The sequence below is a fragment of the Camarhynchus parvulus genome, chromosome 1, assembly GCF_901933205.1.
Source record: "Camarhynchus parvulus chromosome 1, STF_HiC, whole genome shotgun sequence".
NCBI lineage: Eukaryota > Metazoa > Chordata > Aves > Passeriformes > Thraupidae > Camarhynchus > Camarhynchus parvulus.
Genome location: NC_044571.1, coordinates 2,629,528 through 2,650,859, shown reverse-complemented (window position 1 = coordinate 2,650,859; position 21,332 = coordinate 2,629,528). Strand labels below are relative to the sequence as shown.

The window sequence follows — 21,332 nt, the reverse complement described above, 5'->3', positions numbered from 1 at the left end:
AGAGCTGAGGAGGGGCTTGGTTTTTGGTGTGGAGTTGTTTTTCTTTTTTATCGGGTGGGATGTGAATACAACATTTTTGAAAGGTGAGTGTGTGTGTTCCAGAAATAGATTATTCTAAAGAAAAATCAGATTGAGATCCCGATCTCGGTCAGCGAGATGGGGCTGTGGCGTATCGTAAGACAAATCACATTCAGATCCCGATCTCGGACAGCGAGAAGGGGCTGTGGTGTGCCGTCAGTGATAGGTGAGTGTATCGGCGTTCTGCTTTCTGCGGGAAGCTGGCTACTTTAAGGCATTTTATTTAAATAATAAATTTTTAGAAATAGAGAAAAATTAGGGGGGAAGCTGGTGGGAGGCAGCAATTAGCCGAAGCGTTGGGCGGCCGGGCCGGGCCCGGTGCGAGGGCGGCTCGCAGCGCGCAGGCCCCGCGCGTGAGGGGGAAGCCGATCCCGGCGCTCCCCTCAGCGCATCCCCGGCTGCCGCAGCGCGCCCCAGCAACAGCGCCTCATTAGCATAGCCCACCCCGGGCCGCGCCGCGTCATTGGCCCGCAGCGCCGCGGCGCGGACCAATGGCGGCGCGCTATGCAAATGCGGGCGCGCAGTTGCCAGGGCAGAGTTGGCGCGCGGCGGCCAATGGGCGCGGGCTCCATAAACAAGGAGCGCGATTGAGCTTTGTCACATTCGCCGGGCGCTGTTAACACTTTCCAGTTTAGGGCGAAATTAGCTCCATCTCCCGAGGATCAGGCTCATGTTCTACATTTCACCCCCACAGCAAGGGCAGGGCGGCGCAGCCATGATACACGGGATTTACGGATAAGCGCGCCCGCGTTAGGATTTCGCCTTGCCCGGCTCCGGGACGCCTTCTCCAGGGTTGGGATGCGAAAGATCCCCCAAGGCTGCCGGGTGGGAGCGAGCCCGGCTGGAATTCTTGCCGGGGCTTTAAAAAGCTCTAAAGTTCCCTGTCGCTGCCTTCCTTAGGCAGGTCACCTCCTAAAATTACTGTGTCAGGCTACTCCTGTCCTTCCCTTTTGAATTTATGTTTCACTGGTTTGGGTTTAACCCTAAAGACACAATATCCTTTATTATTATTATTATTATTATTATTGTTCACCTCCCCCTCCCCGACAGATTTTAAGCAAATGAAATTTCAGCTCGTTCCACCGCCGCTAACGACTGAACATGAGCGATGCTGAAGCATCCTAGGTGAAATAAGCAGATTTTTTTTTTCTTTTAAAGAAAAAAATAAATAAATAAAATATTATCTGCCAGCATATTGGTGTCTCTGTGCCTGTGACGGCGTGAATCCATCACTGACCAGCACCGCTCCTGCTGGGGAGATCCCCTTCCCACGCGCAGGGGGGATGCAGATGTGGAAACCCGGCGGCTGGAAATGCAAAGAGTGACAGACAGACTTACTCTGGAAGCCCCCGGCTGTCCCTGCAGCAGCAGCAGCAGCAGCAGCAGCAGCAGCAGCAGCAGCAGCAGCAGCAGCACTGTCCCCCCTCTCTCTCTGTGTCTCCCTCTACGCCGTGGCGGCCGCGGCGATGCCGGGCATGTTTTACTGCACTTTGCCGAGCCCGGCAGCGATGTGCCAGCGCCGCTGCGAGTCACTCACCTGCTGAGGGGGTGGGGGGGGCTTCCTGTTCTCCGGGGCTCCGCCAAGGTGCCACCGGACAGGGACAAGGTGCCAGCGGCCGGGGGACAGGGCCCGGAGCCCCCGGGCACGGCGGGGACAGCACCCGGGCCCGGCCGCGCTCAGAACCCGGGCTGGGGCAGGGGGGGCACGGGCACAGCCAGAGCCGCTCTGAGGGGCCCGGCACGGCCGAACTTCACAGGGCTGCAGCGGGAAACGGGATTGTACCAAGCGCCCAAAATGTCAGCTCCAACAGAACTTCAGAGTTTTAGCGGCTCCCTCATTCAACAACTTCATTTTGGACATTTTAGCAGTTATGAAACTACTGAAATCTCTCCCTCCATGCCCTAAACCACCACAAACTCTCTCAGTGAAGCTCATGAAACCTCTCCCTGATTCAATAACTTCATTTTGGACACCTCAGCAGTAGAGAAACTACTGAAATCTCTCCCTGTATGCCCCAAAACACCATCAACTCTCTCAGTGAAGCTCCTGAAATCTCTCCCTGATTCAGTAACTTCATTTTGGACATTTTAGCAGTAGCGAAATTACTGAAATAGCTCCTTCCATGCCCTGGAACACCCGCAACTCCCTCAGAGAAGCTCCTGAAATCTCCCCTATATACCCCAAAACACCAGCAACTCCCTCAGATTTCAGGAGTGAAGCTCCTGAAATCTCTCCCTCATTCAACAACTTGATTTTGGATATTTCAGCAGTAGAGAAACTACTGAAGTATTTCCCTACATGCCTTAAAACACCAGCAGCTTCCTCAGTGAAGCCTCCGAAATCTCTCCCTCATTCAACAACTTCATTTTGGACACCTTAGCAGTTATGAAACTACTGAAATCTCTCCCTCCATGCCCTAAACCACCAGAAACTCTCTCAATGAAGCTCATGAAACCTCTCCCTGATTCAATAACTTCATTCTGGACATTTCAGCACCAGTGAAACTACTGACATATCTCCTTCCATGCCCAAACCACCAACAACTCCCTCAGAGAAGCTCCTGAAATCTCTCCCTGATTCAATAACTTCATTCTGGACATTTCAGCACCAGTGAAACTACTGAAATATCTCATTCCATGCCCTGGAACACCAGCAACTCCCTCAGAGAAGCTCCTGAAATCTCCCCCTGATTCAGTAACTTCATTTTGGACACCTTAGCAGTTACGGAACTACTGAAATATCTCATTCCATGCTCTGAAACACCAGCAACTCCCTCAGTGAAGCTCCTGAAATCTCTCCCTCCATGCCCAAAACCCCCAGCAACTCCACAGTCTGTGTGCACTACACACCCCAAAAATCAGTGCTGCCCATTCTTTATCTCCTGGCAGTTTTTGGAACCCATTTATTGCATTTATTGCATTTATCTTGTGCTCACTTGCAGCCCCTGCAGCAGCAGCAGCAGTGTTACCTGAGCAGGGGCTTACAGGATTTCCCCAGCAATCCGGGCTGGCTGGCACTTTGCAGCACTAATTTATTGCATTTATTGCAGCATTTATTGCATTTATTTTGTGCTATCTGAGAGAGTGTTACCTGAGCAGGGGCTTACAGGATTTCCCCAGCAATCCAGGCTGGGCTGGCACTTTGCAGCACTAATTTATTGCATTTATTGCAGCATTTATTGCATTTATTTTGTGCTCATCTGCAGCAGCAGTGTTACCTGAGCAGGGGCTTACAGGATTTCCCCAGCAATCCGGGCTGGGCTGGCACTTTGCAGCACTAATCCCCGTGCTGGGCTGTTTCAGACTTTTATCAGCACTTCACTGAGAGTTCCTCGTGTTGCTGCAGCACCTCCTCCTTCCCCCACCTCCAAAGAACATTACTCACAATTTGCAGTTTGTAGCACAAAACTAATTAGAGATGGAACAAATTACCTGCTGCATGGCAGCACGAGTGGTGAAAAACACCCAATATTTTATCCCAAATCAATATCCAACATTTCCAGCTGAACATAAAGTTAGCATAAATATCAGCACCGTTTTTAAAGCTCTCCTTTTGTACAAACAAATATATATATTTTAAAAAAAAATTAAAAAGAAATCTTTTGCTATGCATCAAACCCATCAAGGGAAATAACTTGAATTATTCTATTTCCCATTTGTAGTTACTGAGGCACAAGATATATTTAAACAGTTGGTAGAGAAAAAATGGGAAGCATCTCCCATATCAATGTACAGCCAGCATGCCAAACCATGAATGTAAGTGCTAAACAAGGGATGAATACATCATGTGCAAGAGTCTCACATGATATAAATTATTCAATACCTGACCAAAGAGAACAGCTTTCAGGAGAGAGGGGGAGGATCTCAAAGTACTTTTGTAGTTTGAATACAGGCAGGGTTAGCAATTGGTGCAGAATCTTTTTAAGTCTGTTAAATAATCCCATGTATTTTCCAACTATTTCACTGGGTGACATCCACCCAGCTCTGGTGTCTACCATAAATAAAGGTGGATTTCATCTAACACAGCGATGACAATTTTAAAATAAAACCAACTGTAAAAATAAAATAACTTGGCACGTGGGCAAGTGTGTATTTTGAGAATTTGGGCTGTCCCCTCCTTCCACTTGCAGGATTTGCACAGCCCTATTGATATGAAAAATCTTTTTTCCTTTACTAATCCCAAACTGGCTGGAGAGTTTGGGATTTTTGGGATTGGATTTGAGATTGCTGTTAACCTATCACACATCTTTAACACACACACAGAGGCTTTTTAAGTGAAAAACTGAACTACAAAAACATATCCACCATTATAAATTCCACCTCACTTATGGGGAAGCTGCTGGTGTGATGATTCCGGGGAATTCCCTCGCTGGCTGATTTCATGGATGATTTTGAAATAATTCATGTCACTCCAAGAGAAATTTATAGCACTTAAATTTTAGCTACAGAGCAGTTCTGTTGCATTTGAAGACACTGCTTTGATACTCTGTATTAATAACATAAATTCTGACAGAGTTCCTAAAACCAGAATATTCTGTATTAACAACACAAATTCTGATGGAGTTCCTAAAAACCAGAATATTTTGTATTAATAACACAAATTCTGACAGAGTTCCTAAAACCAGAATATTTTGTATTAATAACATAAATTTTGAAAGAGTTCCTAAAACCAGAATATTTTGTATTAGTAACACAAATTCTGATGGAGCTCCTAAAATCCAGAATATTCTGTATTAACAACACAAATTTTGACAGAGTTCCTAAAAACCAGAATATTTTGTATTAATAACACAAATTCTGACAGAGTTCCTAAAAACCAGAATATTTTGTATTAATAACACAAATTCTGACAGAGTTCCTAAAAACCAGAATATTTTGTATTAATAACACAAATTCTAACAGAGTTCCTAAAAATCAGAACAATTCAAAACTCTTAGGCAAGCTGTCCTTATAAATCCATATCACAGTTCATAAAATAATAACATTCCAGGGTTTTTCCTCACTCCAAAGTTGCCTGGAAGCACCAGAACTATTCCATAAAATCCTCACAGGTTGTGCACTGCACCTAAACCATTTTTCAGCTGCTGTCTCCATGATTTGATAACTGATATTTTACAGCAAAGTTTTGACAAACTCCACTCCCAAGTCACTAAACAATAAATCATACCCCAGTAAAAAGTTTCAATATTTCCATAGCCAGTTTAGTGCTCATCACAGAAAATAAAATAGAATAAAAAAATTAAAAATAAATCCAGGTAAGGGGGTTGACAAGTCCAGTCAAAGCTCACAATTCCAAAGCACTCATCTGAAAGCCCAATTTCCTGCCTTTGTAATAATTCCTGTATTTAGTACACACACCTCTAAGTTTAAGCAATTACTTCTTTTGATTTGTCTCACCTTGAAGTAGCAGCTTTTAAGGAGAAAAAAACCCTTAAGTGTGGTTGGATCTGTGCTTCCAGCTGGAAACCACCAAAACCTGGGGATGCCAAACTTCACTAATCCAAACAGCACGAGCCCAAAGTGGGGCTCACTGGAAACTGCATTGATTTCTCTCAAGTAACACAAATTTCAACCCCAAAAAATTTATAACATAACAAAAACCATCCACAAAACAGACAAAAAAATATCACTATTCCTTTAGGATAATACTGTGATTTAATAAAATTATTTTTTAAGTGTAACACATTTTTCCTTCTAAGGCTTTACTGTTTCTAGCATAAACTTAGGATTGGGTATTAAAGCTGACTATGAAAATTGGGGTTTTGTTCACACTAATAATAATGATGAGAGCAACACTACCCAAGTATCAGAGTTGTGCAAATTTAAAAAAATAATTTTTGTCTACATCTTAGAGAATCCTAGAATGGTTTGGGTTGGAAGGGATCTCAAAACTCACCCAGTGCCACCCCTGCCATGGCAGGGACACCTCCCACTGGCCCAGGCTGCTCCAGCCCCAGTGTCCAACCTGGCCTTGGGCACTGCCAGGGATCCAGGGGCAGCCCCAGCTGCTCTGGGAATTCCATCCCAGCCTCTCCCAGAGAACAATTCCTGGGATATCCCACCTAACCCTGCTTTCCCTCAGCTGATCTGCTTCCACAAATCTGATTCCCAGCTACAAAAACTCCCAGTTACCATCACTGGGCTCCTCCTTCGCAAGAAGTGCCACCTGTCCCCTGCAGGGAAGGTGCACAAAGCAAAGGCTGGAACATCTGAGCCTCTCCTTTCATCAGTCTCTGGTTTTTCTGGAATGTCAATTCCCAGAACAAGCTCCTGAGAGCCGCCTGTCACCTGGACCATCCATGCAGGCCACCCAAACAAGCAGGTGACCTCCAAGGGGGGCAGGAGGGAAGGAATCATCCCAGCACTTCCTGAAGGATCTGTGAACTACACCAAGGAAAAGCTGACTGGATAATTTGCCATGGTTTGGTGTTGGGTTGGGCTTCCTCACCTCCAGAGAGGTGCACAGGAAGCATTCCACCTGAGGAAAGAGACCTGGATGTTCCCAAAGAAAGGTGATGATGGAAAATGATTTACAGGATCTAAAGGAAATCTTCAAGGTTCAGCCAACAACTGTTCTGGGAAAAGATCACCCCAAGTCCTGTTCACAGCAGAAATGTTCATGAAGTTCTAACCCCTAAAGGCTTTTAATTCAAACAAAGCTGTGCCCTGGTCTGGCCAGGGAATGTTCCCAGCTCCTGAGGACACTGTGAAAACCACATTTACAGGCACCAGACACGACTGTCCTGCAATGCAAAGGAACCACGACCTCCTACAAAGTCATGTCACCAAGGTGAAGCCACTGCAAGTCAAGAAAAGTGAAATAATAACACCCAAACTCTTTATTTAAAAGCTGAAGTATCGATGAGCTTCAAAGCTTCAGCAGTGAGGATTTAGAAGTGTTCTCAGGGAACAGAACACCCAGCTCCAGCAGGACTCTGCAAACACACACGTGAGGAGGAGCCTGGGACAGCCTGGCTCTCCCCTGGCAGAAGGGGGCAAGAAGAGGGAAGAAGTTGGAAATGCTCCCCTGCCATGAGTGAAAACTCGCTGGAGTGAGGGCTGTGCCAGGCTGAGATGATTGAGAAGGGGTGCAAAGAAAAGTCACCCCAAAGAAATGTTACCCCAAAGAAAAGTCACCCCAAAGAAATGTTACCCTAAAGAAACGTTAGTCCAAAGAAATGCCACCCCAAAGAAATGTCCCTGTCCCAGCAGGACATCACTGAGGGCAGTTAGCAAACAGTCCTCGAGGTAATGGGACTTGAGGGTGCCCAGAGCAGCTGGGGCTGCCCCTGGATCCCTGGCAGTGCCCAAGGCCAGGTTGGACACTGGGCTTGGAGCAGCCTGAGACAGTGGGAGGTGTCCCTGCCATGGCAGGGGTGGCACTGGGTGGGCTTTAAGATCCCTTCCAACCCAAACCACCTTGTGATTCCTTGAATTTGGAGGAGAAAGTTCAAAACAAGCCCAGGATCTGCCACCTCTAAGATGTTTGTAGAAAACAAGAGCCACGCAATTCATTATTCTCATCACTGCCCTGGAGCCCAACTTTTCACCAAGTCCATGGAAGAGCTGGAAACCTTAGGAGGAACAAAGAGCAGTATTGTTTCTCATGCTCCAAAGCCAGTGCAGAAAGCAGGGTCCTGGTGCAGGAGGAGCAGGAGAAGCCCCAGGCAGCTGCTCCTGCTCTGCAGCCCCAGTTGTTCTGCCAAGCAGCGGTGACACTCGAGGCTGGGCTCTGCCAAAGCATCTGGGCTGAAAGCACCACGGTGTTGTTCTCTGGCCCTGCTGGCCAAGAGAGCACGGAACGGCTTCCAGATGTCACTCAAGCTCACAGAGATCCTCAGGACTTCTTTGGGAATTTGTGGGATTGCTGTGATTTCTTTGCAGCTCCAGAGAGCCCAGCCATGTCCAAGCAGAAGGTGCCAGAGAGGACTTCCCTTCTTTTTCTGCCCCACAAAGGGAGAGACTTCCCAACATCTCTGGAGTGGACAGAGGTGGAAAATTGTCTTTGCCACCATTTGTGAGAGGAAAGCATGGCACACCCTTCAGAGGTCATGGCACTGACACCTTTAGCCAACACTCCAATGTTTCAAAACATCACCAAGGATGAAATGACGTTGCCAGGGGCGGCTCTGATTGGATATCAGGAAAAACTTTCCATGCAAGAGTGGTCAGGCCTTGGGATGAGCTGTTCAGGGAGGTCTGGAGTCTCTGGGAGTGCTCAGGAGGAGTCTGCATGTGGCCCTTGGGGACAGGGTTTGGGGTGATGCTGGTGCTGCTGGGGTGGTGGTGGGACTGGATGAGCTTGAACACCAATATCTGACAACCCTTTCCAGAAATTCCTCCTGGTGTCCAGCCCGAGCCTCCCCAGGCACAGCTTGAGGCCTTTTCCTCTTGTCCTGTCCCTGTTCCCTGTGAGCAGAGCTCCTGTCCCCTGCGAAGGTCACACACCAGGATCATTTTGTGTTCCCAGCTCACAGCATTTCACTCCTGAGGGCCAGAACCACATCAGGCACAGAGTCACACCTGGAATTTCCTGGGCTTGTCCCTTCCCTTGGAACTGTGCTGAGGGACCCCAGAAAGGGCTGGAGAAAAGACCCCCTGGCTCTCCAAAGCTGAGCCCAGCAATGCTTCTCCATGGAGCACCTCGTCCAGGGGCTTCCAAAAACCTCCTGAGGCATTTCTTGTTCTCCAGACCTGGTCAGTTCCTGTCTGTGAATGAGGACAGCCAGACCTCAGTCAGAGGGGCCATTAATCCAAAGGTGCAGCCCCTGTCTAATTACCTGCTCTTTGATGAAATCCCCACAATTCATTAGGAGCTGGTGTTGAAAGGAGCCCAAATCACTTTGTTTAAGGAGCTGCTACCCAGACTTGCTCAGAAGACACTGATTCACTTTTCTCTCAATTGATCAAAAGGCTCACCCGGGAGGGAGAGTAACCATCTTCCTCATGGGTCATGGCAGCTTCTTGGGTAGACAAAGCTAATCTGTTATCGAGGATAATGTGGATTTCTGATGGCAAAAAATACTGCTAATAAACTGGGATCCATGGGACAAAGTGTGACACAGTCAAACAACAAAACCCTGTGACCAATCTGTAAATACTGAGCACAGGTATTTGTGCAAAGGGTATTTATTTGTAGGGAAGGATGTGGTCCCTGTGAGGATGGGGCACAGGTTGTTCAGAGAAGCTGTGATGTCCCATCCCTGGAAGTGCCCCAAGGCCAGGCTGGACAGGGCTTGGAGCAAGCTGGGATCATGGAAAGTGTCCCTGCCATGGCAAGGGGTGGGAATGGGATGAGTCTTAAAATCCCTTCCAACCCAAACCATTCCAGGATTCTATGAAAGCAAAAATTCCCTTCTCCTCTACCAACCCCTTCCCAGAAAAAAACAGTGAAGCAGATTTTTCATTCATGTTGTACAGGCTACAACTCATGGAATTCCAGGACACAAATGATCCCTCAGGTGTCTGAACATCCACTGAGTGTTTACCCAAATACCTGGAGCCAGAGTGAAAGACTCTGAAAAAGTGCAAAGACGTCACCACGGATCTGGAAGGAAGTGTTTTGAACCCAAATCCCTGCTCCAGACAAAGTTAGCTCCCAAATTCTATTTAAGGAAAGTGCCTTCTATTGAAGAAGTGGAGTATTCAGCTGGCTCCCTTTTGGTGGCACTTTTTCTGAGCAGAGAAGTGTCAGAATTTTTGCATTTGGATGGCAGCCTATAGAGCCTGGATTTCTCCCAAGAAAAAATGAAGTTGTGCTTCTTGCCTTCCCCTGGAGCTCCACATGCCTCCAGACATAAAAGAAAACACCAAACAAAGAAAAAACACAACAACTACTTTTTGCCTTTCTCAGGATCCAAACAGTCGTTGCCTGGGGCCTTTTGCTACCAGAATCTTTGTTGGAAAACAAAGCTGAACACAGAATTTAAGCTGAAGGTGCAGAATCCTAACTTGAAAACTGACCCATTGATTTGGGTGTGAAACATCCTCTTTTTTTTTTTTTTCTGAGGAAAATCTCTTTTCTTCACAAGAGAAGTCGTGAAGACTCCTGAAGTCCATGAAGTCAGCCCAAGAACAACTCTACAGATAAAATTTCTCAGAAGATGGAAAAAAGCTGAACTTCCGAAGGCAAGCAACACAAAATTCTCCCAAGCTTTGTAAGGGAGAAAGAAGCAAAGGAATATTCCTGCAGCTGCAGGTCAGGGAAAAAAAGAAGTTATACTTCTATATATATATATTTATATATTATGTATATATAAAAAAAGATAGAACAACCCTGTGGTTTTCTGCTTTGACAAGAGGGGGGAAAAAAAGCAATTTTCTCCTGAGACATCATAAGTCCAAAGAGAAAGGAATAAGGATTTCAGGACAACAGTGGAATTAATAGCTGAGGAAGCAGGGAAGCAGCAGAGATGGGAGCTGCTCCATGGATTGGGAATTCTCCATGTGCTAACAGGGAGACAGCTCCTTTAGGCTGGGAACTGGTGCTCAGAGAGCTCCCCTGACCCCAGCTGCTCGTGCAGCTCTGCTGGCACGGCTCACACAGCAAGGCTCTTCCTTGAGACAGCCTCCCCCCAACCAGGGAAAACGGCAAAGCAGGAGAGGCTCAGCTGGGAACTGAATTTGTAAAATCCTGGCCTGGGAAGAAAGGAAAACACCCCAACAGCACTGGCCAGTAACTGGAATAACAGTTACTGGCCAATAACTGCTCTGCTCACCTCCAGATTCTGGGCTGTGACCCTTTTTCTTTGCAGGATTTAAAAGAGTTTCATGCTCTTATCAAACACCTGCCTCAGAGACTAAAGGTGAGGAATAATTCTGAGGCTCGCCAATGACAAACCACAAGATCATCACAAATTGGTCTAAATTAAAGCACTCAAGACAAACTTGTATTTTTTTTCCCCCCAGCTATTTATTTACTATAATTATGTTAATGCTGGGATCAAAGGTTCAATTCAACATCCCAGGGTGCCCAGAGCAGCTGGGGCTGCCCCTGGATCCCTGGCAGTGCCCAAGGCCAGGTTGGACACTGGGGCTGGAGCAGCCTGGGACAGTGGGAGGTGTCCCTGCCATGGGATTCCATGACCTCAACAAGGCAATTTTGAAAAATGGAATTTTGGAGATAACTCCAGAGATGTGAATATCTAAGCCTAGAAAGAAACACTGCCTTATTTACATCCCTTTCTAAGCACCAGAAATACCCTAAAACTCCACACCATGGATCCACCACTGCACTCAGGGAAGTCTCCAGGAATTACTCAGCACTGTGAAATGATTACTGTAAAATTATTTTACAGCTGGAAGTTTTAGAAAGGTCTAACTTAAGAAACAAGGACAAATCAATTACCAGAATGCTGGTTTTTTTACACAGTCTTTAAGGGCCTAACACAGAGCCTCCCATGAACATCTGGAACTCACCTAAAGTGAAGCTGTAAATGGAATTCTGATGGACATCTGCAGCCTTTCAGATCTTCTGCTAAACTTCACTAAGTGAAATATTTCCAAGGTTTTTGATTCCCACTTTTATTCCAAACTAGCACAAAGCTTCTGCATTACTGGAAAGTACAAAACCTGGTAAATGTATTTGGTGAGGTATTGTAATTTATTTTATATTTTATAAGCTAATGTCAGCCATTATTCCATAGCTACATGAAGATAAAATCAGTTTTATATTCAACTCAACTTGTGGATCTACTGAGAGGCATTAACAGCAAGTCAGAACTCACATGAACATGGCAGGTGAAATCACAGATACTTTTAGCAATATATAAAATCTTGGAGAACCAGTTCATTCCTTTTAGGCATCTTCAGGACCTTGGAGGAGCATGAAGATGTCAGCCCTGGTAGAGGCAAGCTAAAAAACCATGTCTGGATCTCCATGTGCTGCCAGAAAGAGTTTCTTTTTCTGGAGTGGCAAGGCAGTCCTGAGGAATTGTGGATTTTAACCACAGTATTAAGTATTTTCTCTATTTCAAGGCCTCACTGCCTACAAAACCAGGTAAAAATGAAACCAACTTCATCCACCTTTAGAGAAATCATCCTTCTGTTTGTGTCCTGGCACAGCACATCTGCTGATCCCTCTCCATCACATCTGAGGGAGCACAAACAAGTGGCAAGGTCACCCCAAAATACTGAGCTCAAATATTAAAATTTTCACTGATTTTAGCAAAGAAAAAGCAAAGTGTTGGATGGTTTAGCAAACTTGAGGTTGGATTCTCTGTTCACAAAGTGGATTCAATGAGGTGAAGGAGAAGTTAAGAGTATGCACAAAAAGAAACCAGTTAGAAGATCCAGAATGAACCAGTAAAAGAAGAACTTCATACTCTGCTCTCTGCTTGTATCCCCAGATTTTTAAGGGATTTACAAAAACCAATTTGTTAGGAAAATGCCAGCACCAACAGCGAAGGAGGAAACCAAGAACAAATCTCTTTTCTCAGCCTGGAACAAAACTGCTGCCCCCTGTTCCAGCTGTCCAGCAAAGGTGTCCAGCAGCTGCCTCTGTGTGCAATGAGCCCAAAGCAAGGTCCCCAAAGGGATTTGGGGATCTCACTCAGCCTGAAGTCACCAGGGGTTAGGTGTGAGTGCTGAGCCCCAGAACCAGGCTGTTCCTTGGGCTGATGGATCCAAGCTGGCCTGGGCATTCCCTGCTCTTGCCAGGACAAGTGCAAGGTCAGAACCTCCAATCTGATGTGTCACTGCTAAAAACAAATTCTGCTTCTTGCTCTCTAATCTAATCTCTGTCCTTAACAGCTTATCAACAAATGTGGTTTTGAGACTGTGGCTGTGTCACAATGGAAATCTGAGAGTCAAACATTGCCACTTTTACATTTTCCAAGCTTAATTGTGTTCCTAAATCCAGCAGGGTCTGACCAGAGCCGCTCAGATGACGTCTGAGCTGCGCCCAGTGACAGCACAGGGCTGACTCTGTGTCCTGGAAACATCCAAACTGTCCATGGATAGCTGACTGCACACTGAGACATGGGAACTCTGGAAAACCTGGGGAGAGGAAATTCCTCCCCTGGCTGTAACTCTGTCAGCAAGCTGAGCACACCCTGGGCTGCTCTGGAAAGCTGGGAATCCACCAGCCTGAGCCAGGATCAGCCTGATCCCAGTCAGGAATCAAGCAAGCACATTTGGGCACCCCTGCCTGCCAGAGGTTTGATAGAAACATCAAAACCCACACAGCACAAACTGAATTGAACAGGACAGGGAGCACCAGAAAAAGAGAAATACAAACCTTACAAGTGACAATGTCCAATTTCAGCAAGATTTAGGAGCAATATTTGCCCAGTTCTTGCCTCCACCTGCCTGATGAAGGATTATAAATGGAATCCTTACCAAGAACTGCCAAGAACCTGCCAAGAACTTACCAATCCTCACCAAGAACTGCTCAGGCCTGGCTGTTAAGAGAGCCACCCTATGGTGTCTGTCTCTATTGTAAAACCTAACCCCAAAGGAGCAGAACTTTAGGGATGGGGGAGAGGTTGTTTCCACCTGGCTCCATGATTTATGCAGGATGCCTCCTACAAACATCTGCTGCACTGGATTCAACACAGAAAATGCTCAGGAGCTCAAGTGGTACCATCTAAAGCCCAGCTTGTCCAGTGGTGAGGAATTTTGGGTGTTGTGTCTCCAGAAGGGTGAAAGGGCTGCCCAGGGAGCTTTGCAGTGCCCATCCCTGCAGGTGGCACTGAGTGCTCTGGGCTGGGGACAGGGTGGGCACAGCTGGCACTCCATGGGCTGGCAGGGCTTTGCCAGCCCCAGGGATTCCATGAAATCCTCTGGGAGTCCTTCAGGAGCACATCTCAGGTGTGACCCTTGGAAAGCTGCAGGAGCTCCCCAAGTGCTGCCAAGGCCATGGAAGGAGCTCCCTGTGGATGTGAACCAGGGGCATTCCCTGCAGCACAGGGCTGAGGTTCCCTCCAACATCACCCTCACCCTAAACCTCCCTCCAAACCCTCCCAGGCCAGGAGCATCTGCTGCCCAAAGCAGCAGGAACAGGCACAAAATGGGATGGACAGGACAGGGCCACACATTTGGGGTGTCCCAAATCCCTGGGACAAGGCACAATCCTGAGAGCCCACGAGCAGCTCCAAACTCAGTGTCACATCCCACTGCTGCCTGGCCCAAGAGAACCTTTCCTTTTTGTTCTCACCCCAAACACTGACTTTAAAGGCTGCAGAAAAACCTCTTTATTTCCAGCATGATGTTCATTATAGAGCTCAGGCATTCGCAGTGTACTGACCAATCATTCAGGAAATAGGAAATCATTTTTTAATAGTTATTATTGCAATTTTTGATCTGAATTTTAATTTGGTTTTGTTCAAAATCAAGTTTATTTCTTTGCTCTTAGAATTCAGCAACAGAAATAAATTTTCATCTTGCAATAAAGAAATCTCAGAATTTAAAACTTCATTGGAAGTGACCTCAACAGGTTTTAAACAGAGGGTCACATGTATTGGGAGGCAAAGTGAATAGAAGTTACTGTTCCAGAATATTGGAACTAAATACAAGAACAGCAGCACCTCAAGATTTTCTGGTTTAGATGCTCTGATCTGTTCCTGAATAAGGAAAGCAGCATCCTCCACCAGGCTGTAATTCCATACCCAAATCCTGGATTTTTGTTTCCTTTTACATGGGGGCTGAGGCTGAAAAGTTCAATTTTCAATATCACAGGTACTGAGCCATTCTGCAGGAGGGGGAGAAAAAAAACCCCTTTTCTTTTAAATAGGCAACTTCTTAAATATGGATGCACGAATCTAACTTTAGCTGTCCAGGTTTTCACATTGCTGCTCTCAAATTCAGAAAGTAGAGCATTAATTTAGTCTGTTGACTTCAAGGTTATCATTCATTGAGGTCAATGACTCCATCTCTGAAAAGCAGAACTTCCACGTGCAGCCTGAGCAGCACTGCTGTGCCTCAAAAACTCCCCAAACCAGCAGCAAGCCCGGCTGCAAAGGGATTGATTTATCCATGGAAAAGCAGGGGTTAATCCTAGGAATATCCAAGGAAAATAAAAATAAAAATAAAAATAAAAATAAAAATAATTAAAATTAAATTAAAATTTTAAAAAATATATTTCCCAGGAATATCCAAGGAAAAATAAAAATAAAAAATTATAATAATGAAAATAATAGAAAAATAATATTAAAATAAGAATAATACTAAAATAACAATACTAAACTAATATTGATATTGATGATGATGATGATGCTAATAATAATAATAATAATAATAATAATAATAATAATAATAATAATAATAATAATAATAATAATAATAATAATAATAATAATATTGTCATCATCATCCCAGGACTATCCAAGCCCTCATTAGCTGCTTGCATTTCAAACTTCCCTCCTCATGAGCAGCTCTGTCCCAGACATGATTTATTTGGCTGGGATCTTCTGGGCTGCTCTGCTCTGCCAGGACCTGAACATCCCCCACCAACTCCCTGGGAGGACCCAGGCAGCCAGAATCCAACTGGAACCAGAGACAAAACCAGTGGGAGCCGCTCTGTGCCCAGCAGGGAATCAGCACCTGGGCCTTTTTTGCTCTTTCCAAACCTGATTTTCTGCCACCAACTGGATCCCCAGGTGTGGTCACCTCCGTGGTCACCTGGCCCCCCCAGGGCCAGCACCTCCCCTGCCCCAGGAACAGCCAGGGGAGGGATAACTTGGTGCTGGCCCAGGAATTTTTGATTTTCCTGGTAAATCTTCCAGTTCAGGTAACACAGGTGAGCTCCAAACACCATGGACACACTTTGTTCTGACTGCACAACAACAGAGGGGTTTTCTGCTGTGGTTTGTGGGGTTTTTTTCACTACTGACATATAAAAACATCCTTTAAAATAGCTACAGGCTCAATGAAATCAGCAACTAAAATGTGAAACAGGAGATGTGAGAGCCATGGCCCAATGCTCCACTTCCAGAAAATAAACACCTGGACACTTGCAGGCCCCAAACCCAGCCCAGGAATTCCCAGAAATCCTCCTCTGGATTTGCTGTATTTTAACAAGGAATACAGCTGGGGCAGGACAGGTACCTGTGTGAGAACTGCTTAACTGCAGTATCCTTATTGAGAGTATTGGATTGGCTTTTTCTCTCTTCCAAAAATGACCATTTTTTATAAAATTAAGAGCAATATGAGCACCTCCAATGTCTTATCAAACTTGACTACACCATTGTCACATTTCCTTGGTTCTCAACATCTCTGGTGCATCCAAGATAATTCCATGTTGATGAGAATAATTTGCTGTAACCATTATGTTGCTCTGTTTTCTTACAAAGGTTACAAAAAGAAGCTTTTGAGCTCTTCAAAAGCCTAAAAGTCACGACAAGTCAGTACTTTTAGATCCATATTCCTTAGGCTCCAGCATAACTACAAAAGTCAAAACCAGAAAGCTGTTCTAAAACCAAATGATTTTTATAAGAAATCTCCATAAAAAAAAGAGGAAAAAAAAAGAACAACCAACCACTGAGTTACACAGGAGCAGGACAAGGGGGAGCAGGAACTCTGGAAACACCAACTTTTAACCAAGATGAATCCCAGCATAATCCTAAATTTGATGCCACCACACCATGAAAAGTGAGTATGGGCAGGATGATTGATCACCAGCCTCACTACACCCAGAAGTGTTTGGTTCCTTGCTTTCCCAAAAGGTTCTGAGAGACTTGCAAAGGACAAAGAAGTGAGAAATTCCCATTCTGAAAACATTTTTTAATCACATTCTAAAGTATTACCTGTGTTACCACAACATGACTGAAATACAAACTCGGCTTTGCCTGTATAGAGCTGAAGCCCAGCTTTGCTTACGGCACTAATTCAGGGAAAAGCAGAACAGATCCTAAAAACTCCCCAAGTAAACAGGGAATCAGAGAATCATTAAGGCTGGAAAACACCTCTGAGACCATCAAAGTCCAACCATTACCCAACTCTGCCTGGTCCTTCTCCAGACCACGGACTCAGGTGCCACATCCACAGATTTCTGAGCATTTCCCAGGCCTGAGCTCCCTTTCCATGGGCAAATTGCTGCTGCTGTCCCAGCTGAGCCTGCCCTGGCCCAGCCTGAGGCCGTTCCCTCTGCTCCTGTCCCTGTGCCCTGGGAGCAGAGCCCGACCCCCCCGGCTGTGCCCTCCTGGCAGGGACTTGTGCAGAGCCACAAGGGCCCCTGAGCCTCCTTTGCTCCAGCCTCAGCCCCTTCCCAGCTCCCTCAGCCCCTCCTGGGGCTCCAGCCCCTTCCCAGCTCCGTTCCCTGCCCTGGACACGCTCCAGCCCCTCCAGGGCTCTCCTGCAGGAGCAGAACTGCACCCAGCCCTGGAGGGACCCCAGCACAGAGGGACAATCCCTGCCCTGCTCCTGCTGCACACACAATTCCTCACCCAGCCCAGCTGCCAGGGGCCTCTTGCCCCCCTGGGCACCCCTGGGCTCGTGTCCAGCCCCTGTCAGCAGCACCCCCAGGGCCTTTTCCAGCCCCTCTGCCCAGCCTGGAGCTCCCTGGGGTTGCTGTGACCCAAGGGCAGGACTGACCCTCATGCCATGGATCCTGTCCTGACCCCTCTGCAGAGCCCTCCCACCCTCCAGATCCTCACTCCTGCCCAAACTGGTGTTGCCCACAAACTGAGGGTGCACTCGATCCCCTGCTCCAGATCATCGGTACAATTACTGAAAATCTTTCACTTCTCCAAACAGCACCTTAAAGTGCCCTTTTGCTGGGCGTCCCACATATTACACAGGGCAAAAAGAGAAGTTCACTGTGCTGCAAGTTTGTTTTCCTGGTGATTCAAACTGGTAAACAGCATTTAATATCCCCATTTCTTCAAATTTTTACTTTCTTTTTTTTTTTTTTAAGCAGTGGACCTTAAAACATTTCTGTGTTTTCAGCCTAAGTGGTGATCTAAAATTAAAGTATTCCATGGCAGAAGTGAAAAAATCATCTTCTTCAGGGGATTATTTCCCCAGTTCTGCTGTGGTGAACTGCAGGGCTTTAGAGCAGCTTCCAGGACAATGAAGTGAAGCCCATTAAAACAAAGAATTTATTGATTGGAGAAGCTTCCCTGCTTTAACCAAAGGTAGTTTAGACATTACCAGGCACCTCTGATCAATCTCCCTCAAGAAACCTTTTGAAAATGCAACAGAGCCATCCCCAAGAACCACAAGAACTTTCAATTTCAGGCCTGAGCCCTCCCCAGCCACTTTGAACTTGAGACCAAGATCAGCAGAGTCACCAATGACTCCTCCTGTCACTGCACCACAGAATTATCACAGGGCAGGGTCTCATCTGAAGGCCTGCAAATCCTGTTCATTCTCAGAGCCTCAGCACACCAAGCCTGGCTCTCCTAATAAACAGAAAATGCAAATAAATCTGAATTCTTTAACTTCCAACACATCACAGGCATAAATGTCTTTATCCTGGTTTTTCATCTGTATTTATCAAGAGACTTGTAAATAAAGAATTTGGGCTGCAGGAGACAGAATTACCACTTAAATTTCAAAATCTTGTATCCATTTCTATTCTGCAAGCTCATAATTCTAACAAGCTCAACACCATCAGAAATTCTGACCAAAACTGAAAGTGCTTAAGTTGGAAATTTTAAATCAGAATAATGTATTGCAATGTGAAACTGAATTCTCTCAAACACTGTCATACATAAGGTACAATTTCATAACATTATCTCTCCTTTCACTTGTGGGATGAGTATTTTTAAAGCTTTCAAAACATTTTCTCAATATTTAGGTTCTGTTTTAATCTGTCACTGCCTATTACACAGAGCTCCCCAAATCTGATGGGACATCAATTTTCTACACTTTTAATGCTGCTCCTTTAGATTAAGATATTGAAAATTACATATAAAAATGAAATATCCCTTTGGAGAAGTTTTCCTTTCTCCTGTCCTTTGCCCAACCTAATTTTAGACTTCTTTAGACCTGCTTTGACTTGAGCTTTCAGCACACAACTCACAAACATGGGAGTGGAATGAGAGATGTTTGGTTTTCAGGGAATGAAATCTCCACTTCCAGCATCTTGGTCCAAATCCAAAGGCTCCATGTAAACAGACCCTCCAAAGCTGTTTATGCACCAACAGCTGATGCAACTGAAAACTGTCAATCAGGACATGAGCTCCATGCACACGGAAATCTGCCTGGATTTTTTTTCCCCCCAGCCCTAAGGATTCCTGGGGTTTAAAGCTGAACAAGCAAACCAAAGATCTGGTTGAAATAAGGGTATAAAAAATTAGAGCAACCCTCTTGGATAAATTTAATTTTATTCTATTTCTACTGTTTGTGTTTTTTTCCCTGTTGAAATATGAACTGTATTTCCAGCAAAAGTAAAAATCAGCCATTGAAGCTGCAAATACACTTGGCACTTCCAGGATTTCTGATTAGCCAAAAAAAGGGAGAATTTCCTAAAAATATCAATCAGCACCTTCAGAAGCATTCCCAGAAAAACTTTGAAAACAATATTTCCATTCAGGAAAACCATTTTGAAGAGTTTTCCAAACTGCAGAGGAGTGTTGAAAGGGCAAAGAAAGATTCCAAAATTCTGCAGTTTCTTCAATATTCTGCTAAGTTGGAACAACATCATTTTTGGGGGGACAGAGGATGGAAAAGCAACAAGAAGCACATCAAGAACATCCATCATTTGTCATTGTAAAGATCCTAAATATCAATCACCTGTATGCATCGTCTTCTTTCAAGTCTCATATCATCCTGCGGGGTTGTGGGGACAGGGGGAGTCCAGCAGCAAACAACACTGAAAAAGGGAGAAAAACCAAAAATCAGCTTCTTAAACTGCAGCCACAACTGCCCAGTTCAACCCCCAGCTAAACCAAGGAAATCCAAACAGAAAATGAAGTTTTCCAACAGGAAAAGCAAAGACAGGCACAACAAAGATTTATTTTCTACTGATATCTGGTTTTAGGAAATGCCAAAATGTCAAGTATTAACTTAAATTTCAACTGGCCATTGAATAAATCTCAAAATTAACATCATCCCAAAAAACTACCAGTCACCCATCTTTGCCAAGCCCTTAAATATTTGGATTTTCACAGAAATTCAGTACAAAATTTCTAAAACACAACTGAACTTGTGGGATTTTCCCAAATCTACAAAACACAGAACTAGAAATGCATATAATTCCTAAATGTTAAAGTTCATTTCTCCTCATAGATGAAACTAAATTAGGTTCAGCTAGCTGCAAATAATTAAAATATGCTCAGAAAAATAAAATTGTATTTTCCATAGACAGAGAGATGTAAAGACAGGAGTTTCTGTCTATATATTATATATTATATATTATATATTATATATTATATATTATATATTATATATTATATATTATATATTATATATTATATATTATATATTATATATTATATATGTGTGATGTATATTATATATTATTTATCTATTATATATTACATATTACATATTATATATTATATATTACATATTATATATTATATTGTGTTCTATATTATATATCATATGCTCTATATTACATTATAGATAATTATAATATATTATAATTATCTATAATGTAATATAATATAATTATATTATAATTATACAATAATTATTATAATAATTATTATATATTTCTGGGTTTTTTTAAGAAAACTCCAACAGAAATTAAGAAGAACAGCAGGATTATGAACAAAAAAATTAAATTAAGACCCCAAACACAAGACCCAGCAACTAAGCCTGGTCAAAGTATTTCTCAAGCATTTATTTTTCACTTGTTCTCCAACAATCATTGGTACTGTACAACCTATGGAAACACCAAACCCACTCAGAATTCCTGAGACTTCTAGAGAACTCTGCAAATGACTGGCCAGCTGGAATTGGAGAGTTATCATTATTTAAACACCTCCTGAAATATGGAGCTGCAGGCAAGTGTGAGCAGCCTAAAACGCGCTCAGCCCCTGCACTGTGAGCAGCGAGCGCCGCCGACAATGAGAGCCCACCCTGGGCCTGCTGCCCTCCTGCCACCAGGCTGGCCTGTCCCTGTGCCACTCCAGAGTCACACCCAGCGCAGGGAAGGGGCAGGAGGACAAGGAGCTGCTTGTTGGGGCTGTGTAGGAGCAGGTGGTGCAGCGCTGGGGTTGGTGTTTTAGGAGTGGGTGAATTTTTGCTGTTGTGCCCCCCTGAACCCTCAGCCTTTTTGTGGCTGCAGTTCCACAGAGCCCTGGGATGGCACTGCCACATCCCCAGCTGCCAGGGCCACTGCTGAGGCCACAGCAGGTCCTACAAAC

At 44.8% G+C, this 21,332-nt stretch overlaps 1 protein-coding gene across 2 annotated transcripts in view; it reads right to left on the bottom strand.

The window, feature by feature from the left end:
• DYRK1A (dual specificity tyrosine phosphorylation regulated kinase 1A) overlaps positions 1-21,332 on the bottom strand; it is a 78,078-nt gene that overhangs the window by 33,534 nt on the left and 23,212 nt on the right. For both annotated transcript variants that reach the window (XM_030970910.1, XM_030970843.1), the window contains exon 2: positions 19,753-19,831. In XM_030970910.1, the coding sequence (XP_030826770.1) occupies positions 19,753-19,762 (10 nt within the window). In that variant the 5' untranslated portion in view covers positions 19,763-19,831. The remainder of the gene's footprint in view (positions 1-19,752; positions 19,832-21,332) is intronic.